This window comes from Lethenteron reissneri, chromosome 9, assembly GCF_015708825.2.
Source record: "Lethenteron reissneri isolate LAM-NWPU_2019-01 chromosome 9, ASM1570882v1, whole genome shotgun sequence".
NCBI classification, from domain to species: Eukaryota; Metazoa; Chordata; class Hyperoartia; order Petromyzontiformes; family Petromyzontidae; genus Lethenteron; species Lethenteron reissneri.
This window is the reverse complement of record NC_083787.1, coordinates 9328687-9355853: the sequence shown is the minus strand read 5'-3', so window position 1 is coordinate 9355853 and position 27167 is coordinate 9328687. Positions and strand designations below refer to the sequence as shown.

The 27167-nt window shown below is 46.4% G+C and overlaps 2 protein-coding genes across 2 annotated transcripts; both read right to left on the bottom strand.

The window, feature by feature from the left end:
• Positions 1-279: 279 nt before the first annotated feature.
• Positions 280-8310, bottom strand: PAGR1 (PAXIP1 associated glutamate rich protein 1). The gene is made up of 6 exons (XM_061547983.1): positions 8054-8310; positions 5629-5760; positions 4243-4358; positions 2592-2725; positions 1694-1785; positions 280-530 (listed from the first exon to the last, which is right to left on the bottom strand). The coding sequence occupies exons 2-6, from the start codon at positions 5744-5746 to the stop codon at positions 367-369; spliced, it is 624 nt and encodes a 207-aa protein (XP_061403967.1). The 5' UTR covers positions 5747-5760; positions 8054-8310; the 3' UTR covers positions 280-366.
• Positions 8311-11211: 2901 nt separating this feature from the next.
• LOC133339828 (mediator of RNA polymerase II transcription subunit 15-like) lies at positions 11212-24521 on the bottom strand. Its single transcript, XM_061547967.1, has 8 exons — positions 24374-24521; positions 23069-23104; positions 21682-21717; positions 20494-20535; positions 18586-19992; positions 17997-18092; positions 16450-16482; positions 11212-14694 (listed from the first exon to the last, which is right to left on the bottom strand). The coding sequence occupies exon 5, from the start codon at positions 19744-19746 to the stop codon at positions 18817-18819; it is 930 nt and encodes a 309-aa protein (XP_061403951.1). The 5' UTR covers positions 19747-19992; positions 20494-20535; positions 21682-21717; positions 23069-23104; positions 24374-24521; the 3' UTR covers positions 11212-14694; positions 16450-16482; positions 17997-18092; positions 18586-18816.
• Positions 24522-27167: the final 2646 nt, after the last annotated feature.

The window sequence follows — 27167 nt, the reverse complement described above, 5'->3', positions numbered from 1 at the left end:
ATTTATCTTCACTTGATACAGTAAATTTAGCTGTGACGGTCCCACCTGATGACGGAGACTTGTTGCCTCCGAAACGTCGTGATTTATTATTATTTTATTATTATTTTTTCCCTACGTGACTTTACCGAAAAAAACCTAAGAGTATGAATCCTTGCAGTCACGAAAGCTTCAAATCTAGAACTAAACAAATGTGCCAATTGAAACATTTGCAACGACTAATATCAGTACTGCAAATGAGGTACATAAACTGATTTAGATATAAACAAATCGAGACACCGATAATAAAATAAATTTTATTTCAATTGAATCAAAAAGAGTAAGAAAAACATTGTACATTAATACAAAAAAAACTTTTTTGTCCTATAATTACGACGTGCTTCTCTTGCTGGTGGGTGTTTGTGCGTCGCGTTCGGGAGTGCCGTGCTGGCTGGATCTCTGCTGAAGCTGCTGGTCCATCCGCTTGTGGCGCAGCATGTCGGACAGCACCTTGTCCAGACGGGCCTCCCGCTTCGGTATCCGCCCTCCGCTTCCTGCGAGCCAACATCACAAACGTGAACTTGGAATAAACAAAGCATGTACGTCCGTATTACACTTAAAACAGCGATACCTTATGGAACCAATTCGAAAAACCATGAAGAATCCCTGTGCTCCGCAGTTGTACAGAAAACGTTAAACAAACAAAACGTCCCACACCAAAGGACGTTCGTTTTTGAACCATGACCTCTCGAGGATTTGGTCAAGCTAAAGTACTATTGCTGCATCCTCACTGTTAATTTACATAATTTGCTGATAAAACCTTTATGTTAAATTTAGTGTTCATCACTCCATTCATGTATGGAAATGACTGTAAAATTGTAAACTGGTTACAATTCTTGCCCATGCACAATAGTGGCAAGTGGAATATGAACCCACCCTGTCTTCTATTTGTTAATTGTGTTTAGAATGGGTACTTGGTCATTCCACACAGTCATATACTTGCTGATATTTGGGGAACTGCAAAATACAGGCTGAGAAGTTTCTTGCAAAGTTTCTCGATCTGCCTCTGAATCCAGTGGTCACAAACGCACCTCTCGTTGTCCAAAAACCAACTTTTGAACACCCTTTTGTTTTCAGCCTGCATGCAAGCACTTCTCTATCTGACGAGTCAACATTTGCAGAAAGTGTTCGAATTGGAGGATTAATTGCTGGATTAAGTGGTTTGCTCCATTACACGGTGCGGTCATTTATCTGGTGTGCTTACATAACTAAACACATCCAGCTTCTGCTGGGCTCAACCTTTGAAGCCCAGGCACAGAGGAGCTCCTTGTCTACCCGGTGTCTCTTGGCTTCGCGAGCTCAAACAGAAGCCGGAGTTGCCTGTTACAACGTCACACGCGTCATCCCCGTTGGCGGGCAGGCTCCTGCAATGCCGTGGGTTGGAGATGAATCCACGTAAACTAAATATTACTGATAGAGGTTCGGCGAGTATACGTCCTTACTATCAATTATTCTCACGTGATATTCATATCTAAATGAACGCACTATTTATTGCGTCACCCGTATCATGGCACATGCATGACTCGGCATGGAGTGACGTGCCTGCAGTTCTTGTAATGGCCTGAAGATAATTTTAAATTATCTCGTCATATCGAACCCATTACCCCACTTCACTGCAGACAAATGTTACCATACAAAAGTAGAACACTCTGATTACCTGGAGTCCTACGTGGACTGAATAGCTTCTTGTCGTTGGTTTTCTTTGGAGTCAGTTCCTCGTTAAAATCAAATTCTGATGGGGTGTCACACCTGCACATTCACACATGACACGAATAGAAGAGTGTATTTTATAAAAAAAAATAAAAAACATTTTCACTAAACAATCGCTAAGCTTCCATTGCATGTGTTTAGCCAGTAAATATAGTGAATAAAACAATTGCGACAGTGGAAACAGGCATAACGCATATCCATTTCCTGTTGTGAGAAGCCCACTCAGCATTTAATTGTTATATAAATATGTATTACTGAATGTGTATATATTTTTATTTGAAGATGATGTTAGTGAAGCCATTATAGGTAAATGGGAGTATGACATTTGTGAGTATCGAGGCGGCGTCAAGATGGGACGTGCAGGAGCGTGGTTTTTCAAGCGCACCCCACTAATTGCGATTGTTTTAGTCACAGATATTTGACCGAGGCCAAAGCTTAGCGGTTTAACAGAGGTCGCATTCAAAATCGTATTCAATACGTCTCTGGATTATTCCAGGCAAATTTGGCATTCACTGGGCCAATTTCGCTGACAGACATGCAGTTAACATTTTTTTACATTTATTTCCTGCTTAATCTCGCTTTGAGGCACTGGTACTCATGACCTGTTCACAGCCCTGAGACAGTAGTGGAAATTCGACATTCCTCAGGGGGGAGAAAATATATCTATAGGGCAACCACTTTTGACTTGCCCACATGGTGGTACTTATTTTATCAACCCCGGAAGACTAATGCGCTAAGTAAACCCCCAGCCAAGATTTGAACTCTCAACCGTCCGATTGCGAGCCACTCGCTCTATGGCTCAGCAACCTGGCCGGGTTTTACAGATGTGTGACCATGAGACTTACTTTCCGTCCAGTGTTTCACTCTGTTGCCCATCTGGCTGCTCTGTTCGGCCTTCTTCTTCCGGTTCATCCGGACATTGGGGTTCCGGGGTGGGCGGTCGCCGAGGCAAATGTGTCATTTTTAGTGGAAGTGACCCCTTAACACAGAGTGTACATTGAAATTATATTAGTTTTAATGGTAAAGTCCCAAAGAGACTATCCATATCTCTTGAGTTTTCACCAGCTTAAAACTAAATAAACCTGAACATGATATTCTTTTAATGGTATTCACTTATTTATTTGCTTAGAATACCTTTTAAATTAGAGGCTGAAATCATGTTATGACAGATGCCATAATTCAATGCCCAGAGGTATGTCGGTAGCTACATTTGTGGAAAAGAGGGCGAGATAGATATTCTCTGCCATCTATCCACATGCAATTGATATTACATTGATTTTAATAATGCTTAAGTCATTTAATATAATAGGGTTTTAAGCTATTGCAGAACATGAAACTTGTCTGCAAACAGATGAACACAGCAGTAAAGCCAATTCATTTGGATCCTTTGCATTCTCAAAAAAAACACAAGTACGCTACATTATTCATGTACAGCACTTGAACGAAAAATGCAAAGTGCGTCGTGACTTTCCCGGTTCTCAATTAGCTGCCTCACCACACAAACCCAAACACTACAATCCTTCCCTGCTCTAATCACACTGGTCTTCCCTTAAACGAACTTACATCTGTTGAACTTAAAACGTAGGTTTTCGTATACAGCAAAACCTTGGATTGCGAGTAACTTGGTCTGCGAGTGTTTTGCAAGACGAGCAAATTATTTTAATAAATATCAATTTGATAAACGAGCGAGGTCTTTTAATACGAGTAGTACGTGTATACGCTTTGTCTGCCGAGCGTCACGTGATCACAACTGATATACGAGTGCTTTGATAGACAAGTGCTTTGGATTACAAACACGTTTCCGGAACGAATTATGCTCACAATCCAAGGTTTTACTGTACAAACAGGCTACACTCAGATGTGGGGCTATGTGATGGGCAGCAGAGGGCAGTGCAGCAAACCCCACTGTTGTACTACTTCTATGCTCCCACAGCTATGCTCCCTACTGTCATTGACCCACACTGACCAATGCAATGACCTATGGACAAATAAACCCCATGACCCACACAGTGGCGGGGGCGGGGGGGGGGGCACTGCTCTAATCTACATCGTTTGGCATGTGAGCAGCAGTTGTTTATTAGACTGGACTCGACTCATGCACCCAGAAAGAAGAGCCAGTCCAGAGGCTTCCTGGTTTTAAACAGAGGCTGCTGGGAAACATTGGTCCAGGAGTTCAAGACAGATTAAAATAACATAATTTTATACATAATTATGATATTTTGTGTATATTAATTATGTATTCGTTAAACATTATCTTCCATGAAGGTGTGTATTGAGTTTCGATTTAAAGCTTTCGTGACTGCAGGGATTCATCTTCTTGGTTCTTTCGTTAAAGTCACGTAGAAGGGAAGTAATAAAATAATAAAAATAATTGTTTTATTATGTTTTATTTTTATTATTTATTACTTCCCTTCTACGTGACTTTATCGAAAGAACCAAGAAGATGTGTATTGAGTGTTAGGAGTTAAACTACTGTGATTGATTCGCAAAACTTACTTCCTTAGCGATACACTCAAACAGAGTACGAATCTGTTCTGGGCTGGGCATCCAGTCTGGGCACCCAGGCTTGATTTCCTCATCATCACTGCTGCCCATCCACCAATCACTGTCACCTAGAGAAGATATATAAATGACATATACATTGGTAAGCAGAAATATCACTGGGGCAATTTTTGCCAAAATGCCGATCTAATTGCTAAATTTTGTTGTGAGAATTATTTTTCTAATTACAAGTGAAATGACACAATAATTAGAAGAGTGGAGATGCCAACTTTGTCAACAGTTGGGGGATTAAGCAGAGGGAAAGGATGGAGAGAGGTGGTCATTTTAACAAAATTGACCATAGAAATCTCTTAACCTTGAATATTATATTATAATTGATGGCCATACATTTCAAGCAATACAGGATAGGATGTAAAACAGTGAATGCTGGGTATATTCATAGATACTGAGGCTATACACTACAGCATGGCCCCTGATGATATGAGATTTAAAGTTTCATTCTAATTAGCCATGGATTTTTTTTTTATCTTACAGCTCATAAAGAATCGTCTCTGAATACCAATTACATGTTTATTATTATTTATTCGGACGATGGTGGCATACGCTTGTAATCTAGAACTGTGACGGTGTGGATTAGTGGACCGCACAAATGTTATGACATCTCTTCCCGTGGGCATTGAGGTGCCCTGCCATGCTTGCCAGGAGAAGGTGGAACAGCAAAATGTGGACTCATCTTTGATCCATCTGTATGGGATAGAGATACTGCCCCATCGCGCACGAGGGTTCCCTCTGGGTGCTCCGGTTTCCTCCCACATTTATTAACACTCGTGAATTGGCTGAAAGCATCTTAATATATAGAGGGCCACAGAGTTTGGGCAATTGTTGGAAGCACCGGCTCACCGCCTGGCTACTGCCTTCCTGCTTGTCTGCAATTCCTCACGCCTCCGAGTTATTCTCTCTCATCGAAAGCGAGTGAATACTGGATACGTTACAAGGTGACTTTTGTTATTACAGCTAGTCCCCCCGGACTTACGATGATCCGACTTACGATATTTCGATCTTACAATGGGCGATAGTGATATGACAAAATTGTAAAATATTTTACATTTCGCGCGGCAGGCAAACGCAGCAGTGTACGAGGTACGATACTGTACGTTGGGACGCTGCCGGGATGTACTGTACGCATATAGTTTATACAGTACGGTACTGTAAATTGCTCTATTTTGCTAAATTATCACCATTCTTTAAGACTCCTGGGTAGGCTAGGCCATTTTCGACTTACGATATTTTCGACTTACGATGGGGTCGTCGTAACGCATCTCCATCGTAAGTCGGGGACTACCTGTATTTGAGGCCAACACAGTGTTCAAGATAACTCACTTGCTGCTTTTTCACCCTCGCCGACGTTCTCTTGGGGTTGTTGAGCCTTTTCACCATCGTCATGTCCAGTGTTCATGCACGACAGTTCACTCGCCACCGTCTCAACCGCAGTCTCCATTATACTGACGTTACCTGCACATAACACCGGGGATGGTGAACACATCAAAGAGCGGAAGGAATGAACATTCCCAACACACTTATTACTTAAGGTTCTCAATGTGGTTGTAATGAAAAGCGAAGATGGATATTATACATTGCATTTGTTTTACTCTTAAAGGGTGGAATAACAATAAAAACATTCCATTTAAAATAAAAAGTTTTAATTAGCCTCCAAAAAATTGCATTTTAGAATTTTCACACTGAGAATATCTTACATATAATAGTATTTATACTTTTTTTAATCAGACGTTTGTGGAATTAGTAAATCGGGTCATTGTAGTTTGCTAAAAATTACATTTTCTAAGCACCTCCGATTAGCACGGTTGGCTATATACGGTGCGAAAGAAGTTCAACATGCACACATAAGCAACAGAGCAGTCATCTGGCAACGCAGTGGCCTCCATGCTGCTGTGATCCAGGCCATACGATAACAAATCAACACTGCTCTTACCGAACTCCAATTAATTTGATGACATTTTGTGGAATTGTAGTCTTGACGAACAGCCAAACCAAATTTCAGCACTCTGCACGTAATCTTTCAAATATTATTTAAAACATCACAGCAGGTATAGTTGATCAAACATGTGACCTCTGGATTTGAGGCTTTCGTGACTGCAAGGATTCATACTCTTAGGTTTTTTCAGTAAAGTCACGTAGGTAAAAAATAAAAATAATAATACAAATAAAATAATAAATCACGACGTTTCGGAGGCAACACAAGTCTCCGTCATCAGGTGGGACCGTCACAGCTAAATTTACTGCATCAAGTGTCCACTTATGTTGCCTCCGAAACGTCGTGATTTATTATTTTATTTCTATGATCATTTCTATTATTATTATTTATTTTTTACCTACGTGACTTTACCGAAAAAACCTAAGAGTATGGGACCTCTGATCCACTGTACCCAGAGCTGAGAGTATATTTAAATCGCCTACAACTAGTTTACATTTTTATATTTAAAAAACATGCTTAATGTCTCCACAGATGGCTGATGGTTTATTTGTTTACACAAAACGATGCACTCACAGGCCATGTGGGCTCTTTGCACCTCGCGTAAACAAACAAACCATCAGCCCACATGGCTTGTGAGTGCATCTTGGCAGCAATGGTTTATTCACAGTAAACTCTGGAATTGTATTATGGTTTGGTTTGATATGAAAAGCCACTATTCACCTGTGCATCAAAAACAGACTGTTGAGAACAAATCAGGCCTACAAAGTACGGCGTTTAAGGTCAGTGGTTTTGGCTATGGTGAGCGTGCGTAGGGGGCGAGTGTGTAGGGGTGAGCAGGGTGTGTGTGTGTAGGGTGTGTGTAGGGTGAGCAGGGTGTGTGTGTGTAGGGTGTGTGTGTAGAGTGAGCAGGGTGTGTGTGTGTAGGGTGTGTGTATGTGTATGTAGGGTGTGTGTGTAGGGTGAGCAGGGTGTGTGTGTAGGGTGTGTGTAGGGTGAGCAGGGTGTGTGTGTATAGGGTGAGCAGGGTGTGTGTGTGTAGGGTGTGTGTATGTAGGGTGTGTGTAGGGTGTGTGTAGGGTGAGCAGGGTGTGTGTGTGTAGGGTGAGCAGGGTGTATGTGTGTAGGGTGAGCAGGGTGTGTGTATGTAGGGTGTGTATGTAGGGTGTGTGTGTAGGGTGTGTGTATGTAGGGTGTGTGTGTGTAGGGTGTGTGTATGTAGGGTGTGTGTGTGTAGGGTGTGTGTGTAGGGTGTGTGTGTGTATGTAGGGTGTGTGTGTGTGTAGGGTGTGTGTATGTAGGGTGTGTGTGTAGGGTGTGTGTGTGTGTGTGTAGGGAGTGTATGTGTAGGGTGTGTGTGTGTAGGGTGTGTGTATGTAGGGTGTGTGTGTGTAGGGTGTGTGTATGTAGGGTGTGTGTGTAGGGTGTGTGTGTATGTATGTGGATACTACTGGTGTATGTAGGGTGTGTGTGTAGGGTGTGTGTGTGTAGGGTGTGTGTGTGTAGGGTGTGTGTGTGTAGGGTGTGTGTGTGTAGGGTGTGTGTATGTATGTATACTGTGTGTATGTAGGGTGTGTGCGTGTAGGGTGTGTGTGTGTAGACTGTGTGTATGTAGACTGTGTGTATGTAGACTGTGTGTGTGTAGACTGTGTGTATGTAGACTGTGTGTATGTAGGGTGTGTGTAGGGTGTGTGTAGGGTGTGTGTGTGTAGGGTGTGTGTATGTAGACTGTGTGTATGTAGGGTGTGTGTATGTAGACTGTGTGTATGTAGACTGTGTGTGTGTAGGGTGAGAACGGCTTTCGCGGGGCTGCACCTTGAGTCGCTTCTCCCGCCGGGCCGCGTGTTTCTCCTGAACACGAAGCGCCGAGACTAGCGGCCACGAACTAGCGCCTCCACTATCAGTACGAACTAATGCCTCCACTATCGATACGAACTAACACTATCGATACTAACAGTATCGATACGAACTAACGCCTCCACTCTCGCTACGGATCCAGCGCCTCGCCTAGCGCCGTCTCTGCGACGTTGACCCGGGCCAGGCCGCGGGGCGCGCGCGGCGCCTTGCGGTTCGATTCCCGGCGCGAGGAATCGCCTCTATCGATTCCTACACTCACGTGGTTTTGCTGGGTGCTTTAAAAATAAATGTTTTTATTTTTCTTCTTGGTTCTTTCGGTAAAGTCACGTAGAAGGGAAGTAATAAAATAATAAAATAAAAATAATAAATATATTATATTATAAAATAATAAAATAAAAATTATAAATATATTATAAAATAATAAAATTAAAAGAATAAATATTTTATATTATTTTATTATGTTTTATTTTTATTATTTTATTACTTCCCTTCTACGTGACTTTACCGAAAGAACCAAGAAGATGAATCCTTGCAGTCACGAAAGCTTTAAATCGAAATGTTTTTATTGCTTTTGAAAATTTGCAACAATTCCACAAGAAATGTTGTGGCGACCACCTGGAGAAGATTCCAGGCACGCGTTGACAATGATGGCGAGCGAGTGGAGACTTTTTGAAGCTGTTAACATACATCATGATGGTCCCATGTGAGTGCCATCATCACAAGGGAGAAACACTAAGAAACAGACCAAACATTGTTTTGATTTAAAAATTTAATTTTGATTTAATTTTCTTGCTGTGGATTTCACACCTGATGATTTTATTGTTTTATATTTTTATGATTTAATTGTTTCCCTTCTACGTGACTTTACAGAAAGAACCAAGAATATGGAGAATATATATTATCAAGAATCAAAAAAATATATTATTTTATTTATATTATGATTAATCTATTATTGTTATTATTTATTTTTACCTACGTGACTTTAACAATATGGAGACCAATCAATGTTTTGCCCGTATTGAAACGGCTGCACGCCGTCTAGAGCTGAAAATTCAATTTCCATGTACAAAATTACGGGGTACAGTCGTATGGGTTGACACGGTATGTAATCGTTATAACAACAGTTAGGGGCCGTCCATAAATGATGTCACGCACCTAGGGGGGGGTCAGACATTTGTGACAATGTGTGACGTCACATCAAAATGCGCAACTTTAAATAAATATAGACAACACGTTCTACTTAATTAAATAGACTATTTAATAAATATTTTCTCCTACAACATCAGAGTGCAGCGCCACATTAAATCCGCACTACAATTACAATAGTTTAAAGCGATTTCAAAATGGTAATATGGTTTTGGGGGGTGGGGGCAGAGCTTTGTGACGTCATATTTGAGGGGGGGTCTGACTTTTTGTGGACGCCGTGTGACGAGGGGGGGGGGGGTCAAAAATCGTCCAAAATCGCGTGACGTCATTTATGGACGGCCCCTTATACCCGTCTGATCACAGCGCCCAATGCCACCGCGTGGGATCAACGCCGCGAGCGATGCAAGTGCCCTCTTTAAGCCCGGGTCCTATTTCGAGGCAAAACTCGAAACGGTAATCGATACCGTATTATTTTTTACCTCCCCGAGTCTCAAGGCTCATTTTCAGGAGGGTCCTGCCAGGTTTCCATTGTAATATCCATTGTAATATCCATTGTAATTTGTATGCATACATTACCCCCCCCCTCTCTCTGGCCATCGCACTTTATTGGCTCACAAGTGACGACATCACCGTTATCTCCTCTATTTAAGGAACGAAACAGGAGGATTTTTCCGCAACTCTGGCTGTCGCCTGATAATGCTAGTTGTATTTACTGGCGAAACGTCGTACTCGAATGCAGTGGCGCCTCCTGCAAAATCTCTCAGGGGGGGGCAAATGTCTGGATGATTGATAAGGATAAGGTCCACCCATGCAATGGATACATTAACAGCTTAAGCATGTACAGGCAACTTCACTTCTTTATATTAATGAAAAATAAAGTGACTCTTACAATACATCTCTTGTTTGTTTCTATACTCACTATTAATAGAATCCACTCATGTTTCTTTTATTAAAGATTCCACTAGGTGGCGACAAATTATATTGTTGGATGAAACGTGCTTACGTATGATGACGTTAGTACGTATGATGACGTAAGCACGTTAGGGCGAGCCCTCCCGGAAGCCATAGAGAATGCATTGCAGCGCCCGCCGTTCGAAAAAAAACATCTTTGAATGTAAGTCTATGGGGCCACTCGGGGCGATTCTCAGCCGGAGTGAAATCGCCCAAAAAGAGGTGGTACTCCACAGAACGTGACATGACGCTGATTGGACTATATCCAGAGGCACAGTGACGGCTATCGTGACTCTGTGGTTCAATGACATTGGTGGTGCGTCGCCCAATCGCCCTAATGAAGAAACCGCCCCTGCTCGAATGGTAAATGTTGCGGGTTTACTCTCCAACACACCGGTGTGCTGTACTCGTAACGAATTGCCACGTTTTGTGTCCGTGACAAACCTTACTAATTGGCTGTGTCGGGTGGTGGCGGATTTAACGACACATCTATATTTACGCGATCTAACCCAAAGATCTCTATTATGGATATTATGGGGGGTGGGATATTTCACTCAGGTCTGTGATATTCTTTACCGCAGGCCTCACGCTGCTAATACCAAGAGCATGGCCCTCTCCGACAGGCACGGTACTCTTACATCCTACATCGTGACTACAACACCACCCGACTACCCCTTACACTCACACACACACCAAACCCTCGTCGCAAGCACACACACCTGGCGAAACTCTTGCAGTCTTGCTCGCATGCAAATGCATCAAACTCACCCATTCACACAAGCACAGATCTCGAACGGTCACACACTCTTACATTTCCCGCAGCTCATTTATTACTTGACGTTATAATCACTGTCACATCAGCAGAAAAATCTGACACGGTTGTTATTCCCCATTGATCTCATTGTCATTAAATAAATCAAACGTCACTGTACATAACCTTGGCGAGAGCACGCCACTTTGTGTATGTTGGTACTTTCTCTATGTAATATCAGTGTGGTTCTGTTTTTTAATTTTTTAAAATTAGTATTTTAAAATATATATTACGTATTCAGGCCTTGGGTTTCGAGAGCTTGAATGCTTCTTCCTAGTCTACAGAGGCACGTCGCAATGATATCGACATGCATTGGGCTTTTCCAGAATCTGTTGAATATAGTCTGCGAGTTATCAATGGTAGAGAAACCTTTCCTAAACCCGGCTTGTTCCCGAAGTTGGTTGGCCTCTACATTTGTCGTTATTGTCCCCAATGATCTTGAACGATTTATATTTTGCGCGGCAAAGTATAACCATGATTCATGACGCAGTTCCCTACGTGAAACGTTCACATAGCTCAAGAATCATCAGGTTCTTTTTCGGTTAATTATGCGACTCAAAAAGGGTCATAAAAACGACTTGAAGAACTACACCAGTCTTGTCACAAGCACAACGCATGTTCATGCTGATGGTCGTTGTAGCGTGATGATAAGAGTGCTTTGGGATGATGATTTAACAAACGGTGATTTGCTGTAAGTTTCACGGTCGGATATTTTTAAATTGAATGAAACGCGCTTGTCTGCTTGACCAAACGAGTATTGTTTGGGGTGCTCATGCGTTTACTTTGTTGGGGTAATAATCATACAGGGAAGCTTTGAAACTATAATAGTGGCCAAGTCATCGTGTAAACACTGTACCAGGAGACAAGTAAAGTTATTGAGACGTTGTTGGAAACAAACACTTTTATTTAGAGATTTTACACATTGCTACCAATCAAGTCACTGCACTTCACGTGAGAGGCACACATGCGCGTGTGAGTCATGATTCACTGCTTTATCAGAGGAGTCACTGGCAAACACCAGAACTGGCGAAATGTATCTATATTTTTTTTCAAATCTGCATTCGTCTCGCTGTATGTTTCCTCTAGAGACAACACCAGGGAGCGGGGGGGGGATCACCGGTCACGGTCGTGAGCAGTAAACGTGGCTCGTCTTTTTGAACGAGGGCTATAACATTCTGTGGAGTAAAAGCACCAAAAATGAGCAGGGCCCGGTTTTGCCGGATGAATCAACTGCTCCAAGTCTGTCCCTCGAGCAAAGGGGCACAACCTTTGCACCGAACGCACCCCCAAATTAATGGCATCTCTCATGAAAGAAGTGTTGCTTTCATTAATGTGAATACCATTTCATTCAGTATGTACAATTCTTAATGTAATCGACATGCGTTCATTTAAAAAAAAAATCACACGTTTAATTAATTTTAATTTTTAAATGTTTGCATCATACACGATCACACGTTTTGTGTAACATAGCACCTTTCAGTATTGAAAGACAAACTACCTTCATGAGAGACTGCTTGACTTAACACGTGTGTGTGTAACATCGAGATAGTGTTCAAGACATACACCCACAACGTTTCCGACAACACTCGTGACACAAGAAATAAACTCAACTGGAGAGGTGTACATCACTTCCCTGTAAGCCATCAGTTGCATGGCACTGATACTTACACTGAAGGACGTAACTGAAGGGGTAGGTTAAAGCAAAGCGCCAATCCTCACTGTTTGTAGAATTTTAAAACTACACCGACGGACACAAAGCCACGACGCTGTACACAGCGCCAATGGTTGCTCCCACACAGCACCTGGGATTATGAGGATAGTTCTAGCGCAAGATCTTCAGAAGTGTAATCGGTTACGGTGATCTGGGCCAGGAAGGATTCTCCAGCGGCAATGAACGTCTGCGCTATACGCATTACCGTTGTCACTTTGTAAATTGTGATTTAATCTTCTGTTGCAGCGTTATGCACATTAATGTAACGAGTTTGTTGAACTAAAGTGTTGTCAAAACATGACGAGAGACTTGTGAGCCTAGCAATATTCCCGACTGTCAAAACACGAGGGATTTGGTTGTAACGCAGAGCCTATAACCGGTCCATAAAAAACAAAACGGGTTGGCACAATTTGGGTGCTAAATTTAACAATCATGATTGCATTATCTACCCGAAGCCATTCGAGCTGAACACGATAGGCCCATACTGTGTCGTAGAGACTATGGTAATTAAGACAGATAAATAAAAATAAGAAAATAAAATTACAAATATATGAACCTTATGGCGGGACCCCGTAGGTCATCAGCCCCCGTCTCTCGCATGAACTGCGTTGCGACGTCATTTCATGTCTGTTGAAGGCGAACGGCACGGAAATCGATTCCTCTCGACCAGCGCTACACGATGCGCTAATCAAAGTTGTGTTTCTTCTGCGCATTCGTCCTCCCCGCTGCGCTTGGACATGACACGACAACAGAATGATCCGCGCCAAGGGGGGTTACGATTTGACTTCCATTTATTCGGGACCCCGAGGTACCGCCATAAGGTTCATTATTGTTGGATTACTTTTCATGTTTATTCTCGAAATATCAAATACTTTTTGGATTTCAGGCTTTTGTTTTGTATGGATATCAAACTGAAAATATCTAAAAATATAAATCTGCGGGATAGTGCTGTGCTACTGACTCCGTCATCTGCGTGGGAAAACGTGCATGGGGATTATCGATGTAGAACACTACACATCTAAAGGGTTTGTTGTGCACATGCTGCTGGGATTGAAGACTGCCTTTAGGTATCAAATAAAGTATAATTTTGTTTTAAATGCGGACAAATGCCCATTGGCTTGTGGCAAGAATGCTTCTGGGAATTTACCCAGGAGCATTCATGGCTGAAATAAACGATGAAGCAATGCCGAGTTATATTTACCTTCATTTAAACACCGCAGCACTGTTCAAAATGCATTTGATGTGTCACTGTGTGTGTGTTTATCTTTCACAGTGAAACTGTTCAGACTACACTTCTGCTCAATGTGATCATGCGAATATTGTTACACGTGAAATATGTGAATTTGTCACGCCGTGTCCACTAGCCCTTGTACTGCTTACTCTTTCCGTAACCAGCCCCACCAGGCCCATAACCCAAGCCGTGGCCGGCACCGAGGGCTGGCTTGGCACCTACACTAGCCTCTGGCCCGTAACCTGCCTCAGCAGGGGCCGCCCCATAACCATTCCCATTCCCATTGGCGTGGCCGTTGCTATGTCCATTCGCTTGGCCATTCGAATATCCAGCTCCATTTCCATTGCCATTAGCATTCCCATTCCCATTTGTGGATCCTTTTTCTCCATTTTTGTAACCGTTTGCATATCCATTAACCTGAACAATAGCCTGAGCATTTGAATATTCCTCTGCATTGCCATTATCATATCCGTTGTTGTGGCCATTTCCCTGGCCATTGCCGTATCCATTGCCACCGTAGGATGTCTTAGCTGCCTTCACGCCTGCCCCCGCGTCTGCCCCCGGGCCTGCCCCTGGGCCTGCCCCTGCCCCTATCCCTGGGCCTGCCCCGACAGGAGAACCCAAGCCTTGGCCTTTTCCCTGGCCGGGCCCTGCCCCTGCCCCTCCGGCCTTGGCTCCGTAGTGATCTCCCGGCGCTCCTCCCGGGCCTCCTCCCAGGGCTGCTGTCGGCGTCGACTGAGGTCCTCCATCTGCCAAAAAAGTGAAACGGTTTGAGGAACAGAGAAGATAGCCTAAGGGTGTGGTCAAAGGGTCTGGTAGCATTATTGAAAGACAGACATGCAGACAAAATTTGACGAAGGAAATATGTTGCACGACACATTTAGTGGATATTCGAAGATGTTTGTTAATCTTGGCCAAACGTTGTTTCGTGTTTTTCCCTGGTGGTTTTGCAAACGAGTTGTTGATATGTGTGAGCGGAGTCTGAGTGGTCGTCCATCACACACACATACGGGACTTCTCTGGCTTGCTCACACACGCAGAGATACAAGTAGATTGTGGAAACGTCCCAAGCGAGATCATTGTAAAAACACAAAATGAGTTACGATGCTGAAAGAAGCTTCGCTGGGTCAACAATGACTGTAAATTATCATCATCATCCATGGCCAATCTACTGCTGGATAAAGGCCTTCTCTAGCCTCTGCTAATATGGAACAGAATCAAACGGCTGTACCTCTATGGTAACGCACTCACACAGACCCACCAAGACACTCCATGTACATCCGAGCGTTGCTGCGTTTAACACAACCTGTGCTCAGTTTAACGTAAAGTTCAGTGGCGGCTCCTGCAAAATCTCTCAGGGGGGGCAAATGTCTGGATGATTGATAAGGATAAGGTCCACCCATGCAATGGATAAATTAACAGCTTAAGCATGTAAAGGCAACTTCACTTCTTTAATATTAATGAAAAATAAAGTGACTCTTACAATACATCTTGTTTGTTTCTATACTCACTATTAAAACAAACCACTCAAGTTTATTTTATTAAAGATTCCACTAGGTGGCAACAAATTATATTGTTGGATGAAACGTGCTTACGTATGATGACGTAAGCACGTATGATGACGTAAGCACGTTAGGGCGAGCCCTCCCGGAAGCCATAGAGAATGCATTGCAGCGCCCCTGTTCGAAAAAAAACATCTTTGAATGTAAGTCTATGGGGCCACTCGGGGCGATTCTCAGCTGGAGGGAAATCGCCCAAAAAGAGGCGGTACTCCACAGAACGTAGCATGACGCTGATTGGACTATATCCAGAGGCACAGTGACGGCTAGCGTGACTCTGTGGTTGAATGACATTGGTGGTGCGTCGCCCAATCGCCCTAATGAAGAAACCGCCCCTGGTAAAGTTGATTTAACATTTTTAAGTTTGTGCTCAGTATGGTTAAATATGTGAGCATAATAGTTTATTCTGGGTGTGGTATTAAATAATCGATATCGAGGTGACTTCATGCAGGTCTCAGGGAGTTACAGGGTGCTGAGTGCTGGCCGTTTCAGGGCACCTCAAAAGTACCCTTTGAATGTCTGAAACAAAATTTCTACACACAAATGCTGCTTACGTGTGTCCTTAATTAGGTATACTTAACGCGTAGATACCCGAAGTCAACAACATATGCATGCCAACTATGAAGCTCATTTTGATTTAAAGCTTTCGTGACTGCAGGGATTTATATTCTTGGTTCTTTCGGTAAAGTCATGTAGAAGGGAAATAATAAAATAACATAAATATAAAACAATAAAAATTCTCACGACGTTTCGACTGCAACACAAGCAATCATCATCACCTGATGATGAGTTCCCTTCTACGTGACTTTACCGAAAGAACCAAGAATATTAAGCTCATGTTTGTTCAAGTGTACGAAGTGCCGTGTTAGAGAAGCGCATATAAGCACGAGTAGGACGACTGTGAGTGCTCATTGCCGTGTTTACGGTTCGAGGCGGCGCACTTACAAGGTTTCGCTCCATTGGCTCCAGCACCGTTGCCTGCAACGAAATCGCACACGGAGACCACGTGGTCCTCAAACTGAACTGACACGACGCAGCGTCCACACAGACGTTCACACGCGCGCCTCCAGCCTGACCCACGTGTTACCAGAACTGGACACATTCAAGTGGATCCACCCTGGCGACTTGCGTGGAGTCCGTTTGATGTTATAGTACCGTACTGCATGCGTGTGCACATGTGCAATCGTGTATAATTGTGGATTATGTCGTATTGCTACTAGATTTGAAGCTTTTGTGACTGCAAGGATTAATATTCTTAGGTTTTTTCGGTAAAGTCACGTAGGTAAAAAATAAAAATTAATAAAAGTAAAATAAAAAATAAAAGAAAAATCACGACAGCTATCGTGCTGTGACGGTTCCACCTGAAGACGGAAGCTTGTGTTGCCTCCGAAACGTCGTGATTTTTATTTTATTTTACTTTGATAAGTGTAATTTTTTACCTACGTGACTTTACCGAAAAAACCCAAGAATAAGTATTGCTACTCTCTAGTTCACCCAAAAATCCTCAATGTGTCTCAAGACTCTTAAACTCAATTGAGTAATTAGCAGTGTACAATTTTCAGCATTGCGAGGCCTGGCTAATACTGGGTTTTCTTTTAGCTATGGTAGGAAAATGGAGAATCCGTAGGAAACCCATCTAGAAAAAGGGGGAGGGACAATACAAACTCTAAATTTCGATTTAAAGCTTTCGTGACTGCAGGGATTCATTTTCTTGGTTCTTTAGGTAAAGTCCCGTAGAAGGGAGGTAATAAAATAATACAAATAAAACTTAATAAAATAATTCTCACGACGTTTCGGTCACAACGCAAGCAGCCGTCCTCAGGTGGAGAGCAGGTCTGTCGAGTAGAAACGTCGTGAGAATTATTTAATATGTTTTATTTGTATTATTTTATTATTTCCATTCTACGTGACTTTACCGAAAGAACCAAGAAGATGAATACAAACTCTACACAGAAAAAATTAACCCGTAAAAACAAAGTTTTTCACTATAAATCCTTTATATGCGTGGCATCGGTTTTATTTTATTATTCATTTCTGTTTTTCTTGAGTAAGAGTTTCATTTTTATCACATTGGTATTTTAAATTAAATATAAGGAAAGTCGTATATAAGGATTATAAGGTTTTCAGTTTTTGTATGATTGTTTATATTGTGCATTTTTGTTGTTTTCTTGAATACTTTTCTGTGTTTAGGAAAAATATATGATTGTGTTAGTGAAATTTTTTTTTTCCTAAAAAGTGGAAAATTTTGGAAAAAAAAATTCACGAAAATAAATTGTCACGCACAACGAGTCTGTGTGCAAAATGTCAGCTCGATTGGATCACGGGAAGTGGGTTAAAAAACGACCGAAAGATTTGCACGGTCGTAAGCGCGCAAGCAAGCAAGCAAGTGAACTTAATATTAAGGATTTAAAAAGGCACCCGAGTGGGGAATTGAACCCAGACCCGTGTTGCTGTGAGGGACGAGTACTGCTGTGGCCCTCATCCACACGTACCGTTGGAGCGGCCGCCACCGTTGCCGCCGTTGCCGCCGTTGCCGCCGTTGCCACCGTTGCCACCGTTGCTGCCGTACCCACCGTTGCCATTGGTCACTGCGAGACAGAGTGGGCGGCAGGGTCAGTGGAGAGACACAAATGAGCGTTGATCGAGGACACGGGGGATGGACACACAAATACACGAACGTATAGTGTCACGCACAGGTCGCGAATTAAATATTTTCCCGAATACTACATTCCAAAACGTAAAATTCCAAGTGCTCAAACAGGCAATTGGCCTGCACCCTTTAGAGTGAGAAGAGCATCGCATTGAAATGCCTGTACGGTGGCATCATGAGGCTGCACATCATCACGACGCCGCCGCCCGTAGGCGGCCGAACAGAACGAGTTTGGACTTGGGAGCAGCCAAGTGCGGAAGAGGGAAGGGCATTGGGCAAGCGCAGATGGGGCAGTGGGTAGAGCAGAGCAGGGCAGGTGGCAGACTACGGCAGGCATTGGGCCGGAATTTCTATCGCGCATCAGAAGTGAACACGAATGCCACACACACACTCACAGCCACTCACAAGACGCGCGTCTCACGCACTCTTACCGAGTTGTCTCCTTTGGGAACACTTAGAGGAGAGCTTCATGTAGAACTGTGAGCGAGTTGCGACTGCGGGCGCGTATCCTGCTCCTCCGGCCCCAGGTCCGTACCCACCAGCACCACCTGCCTTCTGGCCACCTGCTGGCTTCTGGTCACCTGGGGCAGGTCCTCCAGCTCCTCCGGAACTTGGACCATATCCAGGTCTCCCTGCCGCCGGTCCATATCCGTTTTGCCTCCCTACCGCTGGGGCATAGCCATTCGGCCTCCTCGCAGCTGGAGCATAACCACCAGGTCCCCCTGCCCTTGGGGCATAGCCAGATGCCTTTTGTCCATACCCACCAGCTCCTGCTCCTGGATGAGATCCAGGTCCCCCTGACCCTGGACCAAATGCACTAGGCCTTGGTGCAAAGCCAGGTTGGCCACCGGCTGCTGGGGCATGTCCGTTAGGCTTACCTCCAGCCCCATTCCCGCCTGCTCCTCCTGCCCCTGGACCAGACTGTCCAGGTCCTCCTGCTGCCGGTGCATAACCGCCGGGTCCTCCTGCCGCTTTACTAGCCCCAGGGCCATATCCATTAGCCCCGCCTGCCGCTGGACCATAACCGCCAGGCCCTCCTGCTGCCGGTGCATAACCAGCAGGCCCGCCTGCTGCTGGTGCATAGCCACCAGGTCCTCCAGCCCCTGGACCATAACCACCGGCTTTACTTGCTGCTGGGCCAAAACCACCAGGTCCTCCTGCTGCTGGTGCATAGCCACCAGGCCCGCCTGCTGCTGGTGCATAGCCACCAGGCCCTCCTGCTGCTGGTGCATAGCCACCAGGTCCTCCTGCTGCTGGACCATAACCCCCAGGTCCCCCAGCCCCTGGACCATAACCACCGGCTTTACTTGCTGCTGGGCCAAAACCACCAGGTCCTCCTGCTGCTGGTGCATAGCCACCAGGTCCTCCTGCTGCTGGTGCATAGCCACCAGGCCCTCCTGCTGCTGGTGCATAGCCACCAGGTCCTCCTGCTGCTGGTGCATAGCCACCAGGCCCTCCTGCTGCTGGTGCATAGCCACCAGGCCCGCCTGCTGCTGGTGCATAGCCATCAGGCCTTCCTGCTCCTGGACCATAACCCCCAGGTCCCCCAGCTCCTGGACCACCAGCTTTGCTTCCTCCTGGACCATATCCATTAGCTCTACTTGGCGCAGCAACGTACACACTTGGCCTTGCCCTGGGCACAAATGCCCCTGGCCCTCCTAGCGCTGGGCCGTATCCATTGGGCCTGCCTGCGCCTGCACCGTTACCGGCCTTTGCTCCCCCTGGACCGTAACCTCCTGCCCCTGGGCCGTACCCCCCAGGTCCAGCACCCCCTTGACCGTACCCCCCAGGGCCAGCTGTTCTTGAAGGAAGCCCAGCTCCTGCCCCTTGACCATATCCTGATGAAACGAGAGAGAAGGTTAGCAGGTGTGCAATCACCATGTACCACGCTTAGATATTGCCACCTGATTTACACATTTCAAGATTCTGATTTCCTAAAAAGGGAAGCCTCACAGAGTCTCAAGACTACGTTTTAGGAGAGTCATGTCAACTTTTTTGTAGTAGGGGGCATTGTTGCCGCTGTGTGCAATCCCAATTAAGTAATTTGTAGTGTAATTTTTTCAGCATTGGGCAGTTTGCCAAATATCAGTTCCATTGTAACAGAAAGGCGGCCAAGTCGGAATTGAACGCAGGCCCTTCTTGCCGTGAGGCACCAGTGTTACCACTGCACTGTCGCCTTGCTGCCCTATTTTTTTTATATCTTGGCAACTAGACCAGTACGTTTAATTACCCCAGGACACCCTTGCAAATGAGATGTTCAATCTGAAGGATTGTTCCAGGTGAAATTTTCAAGTGAATAAAACACGATGCAGAAAATTGTAATTTAACGCTGAATTTACCTCCAGCCTTCAAAGCATGTGGGTTTGGTGGGCCACCGTAACCTGGGGAACACATGCAACATACCCACACTTAGACAAGCATGCACACACACACACACACGTACAAGCATGGCCCAGTCACACGTCAGCGCTGTTCAGTGTTCATCTCAAAGTGTGACGCCAAAGCTCTGCCAATAAATGATACATCTTAGGAGCTGTGGGTTGAGGTTCAGGAATTATAATGTGACAATGTCCTATGCAGAGACTTGCCCCCCGCCACAGGAATGTGGAATTACACCACTGGCTCTGCAGGGCTGTAAACGGAAGATGAGCACCAATGGCCGCAATGTCCGTGTGAGCTGCAGGAGATCACTCTCCGGCTCTGGATGTGACAATGGACGAGCACCAGCGCACCAACCAACGGTGGCCACAAAGAGGTGAAGCGAGCGTTCTGCCGTTACGAGTCGGGTGCTAAAGCTCACGTGGGCACCGACGGTAGCGCGCGGAAGATACACGTGCTGGGCAGGCGTGGGAGAGGACGAGAGAACGCAAGATGGAACTGTGGGGGGGGGGGGGGGGCTGTTTGAATTGGCCGGTGGCAGCAATCGGCTGCTGGCAAGAGGGGGGCTTCGGTGATTGATCCAAGGTGGGGGGGGGGAGGCGAAGCGATGTGGGTGGTTGCCCGCCTCACTCCACTCGCGGAGACTTCGAACGTTCGTATTTGATGATTATTTATTTTAGGAAAATACGTCTCGTTTTTATTTTAATAAAAAATATTATCGATGTAGGGCCCTATTTAAAAGCTTGAAATTAGAGCCCCCACCCACCCTCCCACCACCTCCCCCTTTGAGAAGTTTGCACGTGAAGAGAAGAGATGAATCAGAAGCAAAACGGTTACATGCAACGTTCGGCCACTCTGGCACATTGGAGAAATCAGCCGCGTGTGCTTCGAACAGAATGTGAGCGGTCAGAGCTGTCAGGGGCAAATGACCTCCCGATGAAGGCCTCGCCGCCCGCTCTGCCCAGGAATCCACCTTCAACTGCAAACATCGTCCTGCTGACTGATTTTACAGCACCGACCAAAGCACGCGCAACCTTCATCCGACGGGCAGGCCCCGTTGCATTCACGACGGTCAAAGCGTTAACGGTGCCGGAGAGACGCATCCCTCTCCCTCGCAACGGCGGCGACGTGTGCGCGTTCTTACTCACCATTGCCACCACCGCCGTTGCCGTACTGCGCTCCTCCTGCGCACGCGAAACACGGCGGTGAGCGCACAGCGAGAACGCGGGCGACGAGAGGGGCGCGAGGCAGAGGTCACAAACGGGGTTTGATTCCTTACCCGTACCCGTACTCGGCCGCACCAGGGTCGCAAATGGGTACCCGTACCCGTACCCGACCGGGTACCCGTTCCCTACCCGTACCCTACCCGAAATGAGTGACAAACGGTTACTCACCAGTGACTCACGGCCTACCCGTACCCGTACCCGACCGCACCAGGGTCGCAAATGGGTACCCGTACCCGGCCGGGTACGAGTATCCGTTCCCTACCCGTACCCGTACCCTACCCGAAATGAGTGACAAACGGTTACTCACCAGTGACTCACGGCCTACCCGTACCCGTACCCGGCCGTACCAGGGTCGCAAATGGGTACCCGTACCCGTACCCAGCCGGGTACCCGTTCCCTACCCGTACCTGTACCCTACCCGAAATGAGTGACAAACGGTTACTCACCAGTGACTCACGGCCTACCCGTACCCGGCCGCACCAGGGTCGCAAACGGGTACCCGTACCCGGCCGGGTACGGGTAGCCGGGTATCGGGTAGGGTACGGGTATCGGGTACCCGGTTGCGACCTCTGGCGCGAGGCGCGGAGTAACGCGGAGACAATCGCCCTAAAAGGCCCAACCCTGGCATCGACGATTGCGGGCCGCAACGCAGTTGAAAACAATTACAACCGTTCACTTATGTATCGGTTAAATGTTGACTTAAAGCTTTCGTGACCGCAGGAATTCGTATGCTTTGGGTCTTTCGGTAAAGTCACGTAGATAGGTTGAAAAAAATTACAAAATAGAAAATAACCAATTTTTTTTATTTCAACCTATCTACGTGACTTTACAGAAAGACCCAAAGAATATGTCTCGTTCATTTCGTGTTTTTTTGTTTGTTTTAACCTCTCCCCGATTTGCACAGTTTTGCTCTGCCCAATACCCTAAATTGAACATCAAGCGGATCATCTGCACGGATGGGAAACGTCGATTTGGTATTCTTACACGCGCGATGTGGCGCGCGTGTTGTGACCCTTAAGAATCCGCGTTAAATCGATCAATTTGATGCGTCGTTACGCACATTTTCCAGTCTCGCCGTTATCCCTTATAAGCCGCTACACCTGGCCTCGGCATTGCGCGACCACACGGAGAGATGTTATTTATATTCCTACGTGACTTTACCGAAAGAATCATAGAGTAGAGAGGTGTTACGTTATCATGGCACTTGTGGCTGTTGTTAGCACCCCTAGCAGCGGAAAGTGATTCCGTAGACGGATTCAGAGATGGAGTGAGTTGTGGCCATTCTAAAGATCGTGATTGAAACACTCACCTCCTCCGAACGCAGGTGCAAACGGCCCTCCTACTCCTGTAAACGACAAGACGATACAATGACATCATTAGTACACTTGCTTACTCAGGAAAGACTCACCCAGTCTCAGACTCTTCTTTAGAAGGGTCCTGCCAGGTTGTCGCGGCAAGGGGGAGACGCTGCTGCCGTGTGCAGTGGAATCTCAATTGAGTAATTTGTTACTCAGAATGGGATGTGTTTTGGCCAATACAAGTTACATGATATATGTGTGTGTGTTTTAGCTGTGGGAGAAACGCGGAGAACTCGGAGAAAATCTATACAGTCCAGGGGGAGAGAGAACGTACACTCACTCACTCACTCACGTAAACTCACTCACACTCACTCACGTAAACTAACTTACACTCACTCACGTAAACTCACGTAAACTCACTCACACTTACATAAACTCACTCACACTCACTCACGTAAACTCACTCACACTCACTCACTCTCACTCACTCACACTCACTCACGTAAATTCACTCACACTCACACTAACTCACGTACACTCACTCACACTCACGTACACTCGCAATCACTCACTCACTCACTCACACTCCCTCACTCACTCACACTCACTCACACTCACTCACGTAAACTCACTCACACTCACTCACTCACACTCCCTCACTCACTCACGTAAACTCACTCACGTAAACTCACTCACACTCACTCACGTACACTCACTCACACTCACGTACACTCGCAATCACTCACTCACGTACACTCACTCACACTCACTCACGTAAACTCACTCACACTTACCCAGACTCATTCAATCACTCACATTCAATCACACTCACTCACACTCCGCGCGCAATACTCGTGTGTGTATCACCCTTCGCCCAGCACACGTACCTGTGTATATCAGCCTCAACCCTGAATGCGTACCAATGCGTGTCAGCCTTAACCCACCACGCGTACCTGTGTGTATCAGCCTTAGTCCTACACGAGTACCTGTGTGTGCATCAGCCTCAGCCCAGCACACGTACCTGTGTGTATTAGGCTTAGCCCTGCAAGCCTACCTATATCTGCCTTAGCCCTACACGAGCACATGTGTGTGTATCAGCCTTAACCCAGCACGCGTACCTGTGCGTGTGTATCAGCCTTAACCCAGCACACGTACCTGTGTGTGTGTATCAGCCTTAGCCCAGCACACGTACCTGTGTGTGTGTATCAGCCTTAACCCAGCACACGTACCTGTGCGTGTGTATCAGCCTTAACCCAGCACGCGTACCTGTGCGTGTGTATCGGGCCCGGCACCACCACCACCCCCACCACACGTACCTTTCTGCAAGGAAGACTGCAGGCAGGTAGAGACCAAGAGGATGACTCCTATCGCACGTGCCATGGCGCACGCTGAGACAGCCCCGAGTGGGATGTGCGAGCTGGTGGGTGAGTGTGTGTGGGTGTGTGGCGAGGGGGGCTGCGAGCACCGGATGAGTCGACGTCTCGCTGGGTGAGCCGCGCGCTTTTAAAGGCACCGCCGCTTGCGCCCTCCCCCCCCCCACCCACGGGTCACCCGGCCCCTGTCAACCTCCCGGCGCGACACGTGCCAAGCGCACGCGCGCGCCCACCACCACCACCACCCTCATTGGCACTGAGGACGCGCGCGCGTGCGTGTGTGTTGTGTTGTGTGCGTTCGCGTGTGTTGTATCTGTGTTTTTTTTCTGTGAGTGATAGTTTGGTGTTTAGCGCGACTGGATCGAGTCGGCGGTGGCGCGCTGCGCTACGAACCCGGAGACCCGAGTTCGGATCACGTTCATAGCCAACACCAGTGACGATTGTCTGAACCGGTCCTGGGCCTCCCTTTGGTCGACTCAGCCTCAAATGAGTACCTGGTGCGGTGTGTAAACATCGCCACTAGGGAGACAAAGGCGGCCGGGGGTGGTGTTGGCCACCCACCCCCTCGTGTGCCGTGCCGACCTTCATAGGTGCTCGCTAGCAGCACTTGCCCCAACAGCCTGTTCATGCTATAATGGGGGATCTTTTTGATAGTGTGGTGATTAGCGCACTGCGCTACGAACCCCTCAGAGCCAACATCTGAATAATGAACATCTGAATCGGTGCTGGGCCTCCCCTATGCGGACTCGGCCATAAATAAGTAGCTGGTGCGCGGTCTAAAGATCAGTATTGGGGAGACAAAGGCGGCCGGGTATGGTGCAAAGCCACCCACAGCCCGTTCGTGTACCGCGTTGGCGTTCTTCATAGGTGCTCGCCAACAGCACTTGCCCCAACGGCGTTCGAACGCTACACGGGAGATCTTTGTCTTTTTTTTAGCACGCAGCGGGGTGTGGTGCACGCGTTGGCGAGTGTCGCGCGCGCACGCCGTGAGTCACGTGACCGGCAGCACCCGGGTCGCTTTGTGTCGTCACCGCTGAGTGGTGGCGGAATTCTGCGCCTAACAAGAGGAGCGATATTCACTACGTGCTCGCTTCTTCATTTCGTCGCGTCGTGCGCAACGCGTGCAACATTTACATCTCTCACGATCGCCGACGATGCACAGACGAGCGGGAAGGCCGCAGGGGTCAAACGGTGAGCCGGCGCTCCCAAGAACTGCCCAAGCTCTGGGATCCTACACTAAGATGCTTTCAGCCAATCGACAACCGTTCATAGGTGGAAACCGCGGCGCCAGGAGAAATCCCCCCCACGTGCGAGGGGGCCGACATCTCTATCGCACACATAATGGAACACATGGGGACTAATTCTAGATTTGAAGCTTTCGTGACTGCAAGGATTCATACTCTTAGGCTTTTTCGGTAAAGTCACGTAGGTAAACCCAAGAATATGGATCTCTATCGCACACATAATGGAACACATGGGGACTAATTCTAGATTTGAAGTTTTCGTGACTGCAAGGATCCATACTATTTTTTTTTTTCGGTAAAGTCACGTAGGTAAAAAAAGGAAAATAAATTAAATCACGACATTTCGGAGGCAACACAGAAGACGGAAGCTTGTGTTGCCTCCGAAACGTCGTGATTTCATTTATTTTCCTTTTTTTACCTACGTGACTTTACCGAAAAAACCAAAGAGCATGGGGACTAGTCCGCGTTTTGCTGTGCCGTCTTCTCCTGGCGAGCCAGAGTGAAGTATCCTACGTGACTTTACCAAAAAAGCCTAAGAGTATGAATCCTTGCAGTCACGAACGCTTCAAATCTAGAATTAATACCCTCTACGGGGAGGAATTTCACCTATATTTTCTACCTACGTGACTTTACCGAAAAAGCCTAAGAGTATAAATCCTTGCAGTCACGAAAGCTTCAAATCTAGAATGAAGTATCCTCCTCAACGCCCTCGGGAAGGGAGTTTCCCGACATCTGCGGTGATACACCAACCCCCAGTGCTGGGTCACGGCAGCCACGTGCAACGCAGAACGGCACGACCACTGCTCCCCACACACTCGCGTCTCCAGACTCGTCTGGCCACCATCGCGATTTTTAACGAGTCGATATTAATTTCACGACATGACGATTATCGCGATATCAGTATCCCATAACTTTGCATTTCACATTTGCATCAGCTGGTGTTTGTGCTTTGATGCGATTCCAGAAGGAACAGAGCTCGATTCCACACGTTTTTAGTGATTTCCTGCTCGAATGAGCATTGGAAATGCCACGTTCCGATGGCGGGGGTGAGTATATCCACAGAACAACCACTGGAGCTTACTGAATGGACACCGAATGGAGGGATGATGAGTTGAGTCAACCCTCCAAGCAGGTTGTGAATACTGGCAATGAAGGTGAACTACAAGCGACTACTGCAGATCTCGATGAAGAGATCCGCGAACGTTGGACTGGCAAACCACGAGCTGAGCCAAGGCTCGGCGCGCAGCAGCGTCTGCCGAACGGAACAGAGGCACTGTTGGAGAGACGCAGCTGCAAGTCGCATGCATCGTCTGGATCTTGTGTTGGGGTGGAAGTCGGGATTGCCCGAATCAATGCCCGTGAACTGCCAGATGTTGAAAAGCAACGATACCTCCCTGTTCGATATGGCTCCGAATTCAAAGCAAAACTACGGAATACGCAGCACAGAAGACTTGTCGTTGGGCAGAATATAAGTAACATAATAAAAATGTTTT

What these genes read in the sequence shown, in the direction of transcription:
- PAGR1 (XM_061547983.1), bottom strand. Translation starts at nt 5,746, where the DNA reads ATGGAGACTGCGGTTGAGACGGTGGCGAGTGAACTGTCGTGCATGAAC. An exon ending in CGAGGGTGAAAAAGCAGCAA is followed by an intron (nt 4,359 to 5,628) that starts GTGAGTTATCTT and finishes TATCTTCTCTAG; the next exon opens with GTGACAGTGATTGGTGGATG. An exon ending in CAGTCCACGTAGGACTCCAG is followed by an intron (nt 531 to 1,693) that starts GTAATCAGAGTG and finishes GTTGGCTCGCAG; the next exon opens with GAAGCGGAGGGCGGATACCG.
- LOC133339828 (XM_061547967.1), bottom strand. Translation starts at nt 19,746, where the DNA reads ATGGATATGGTCCAGGAGGAAGCAAAGCTGGTGGTCCAGGAGCTGGGG.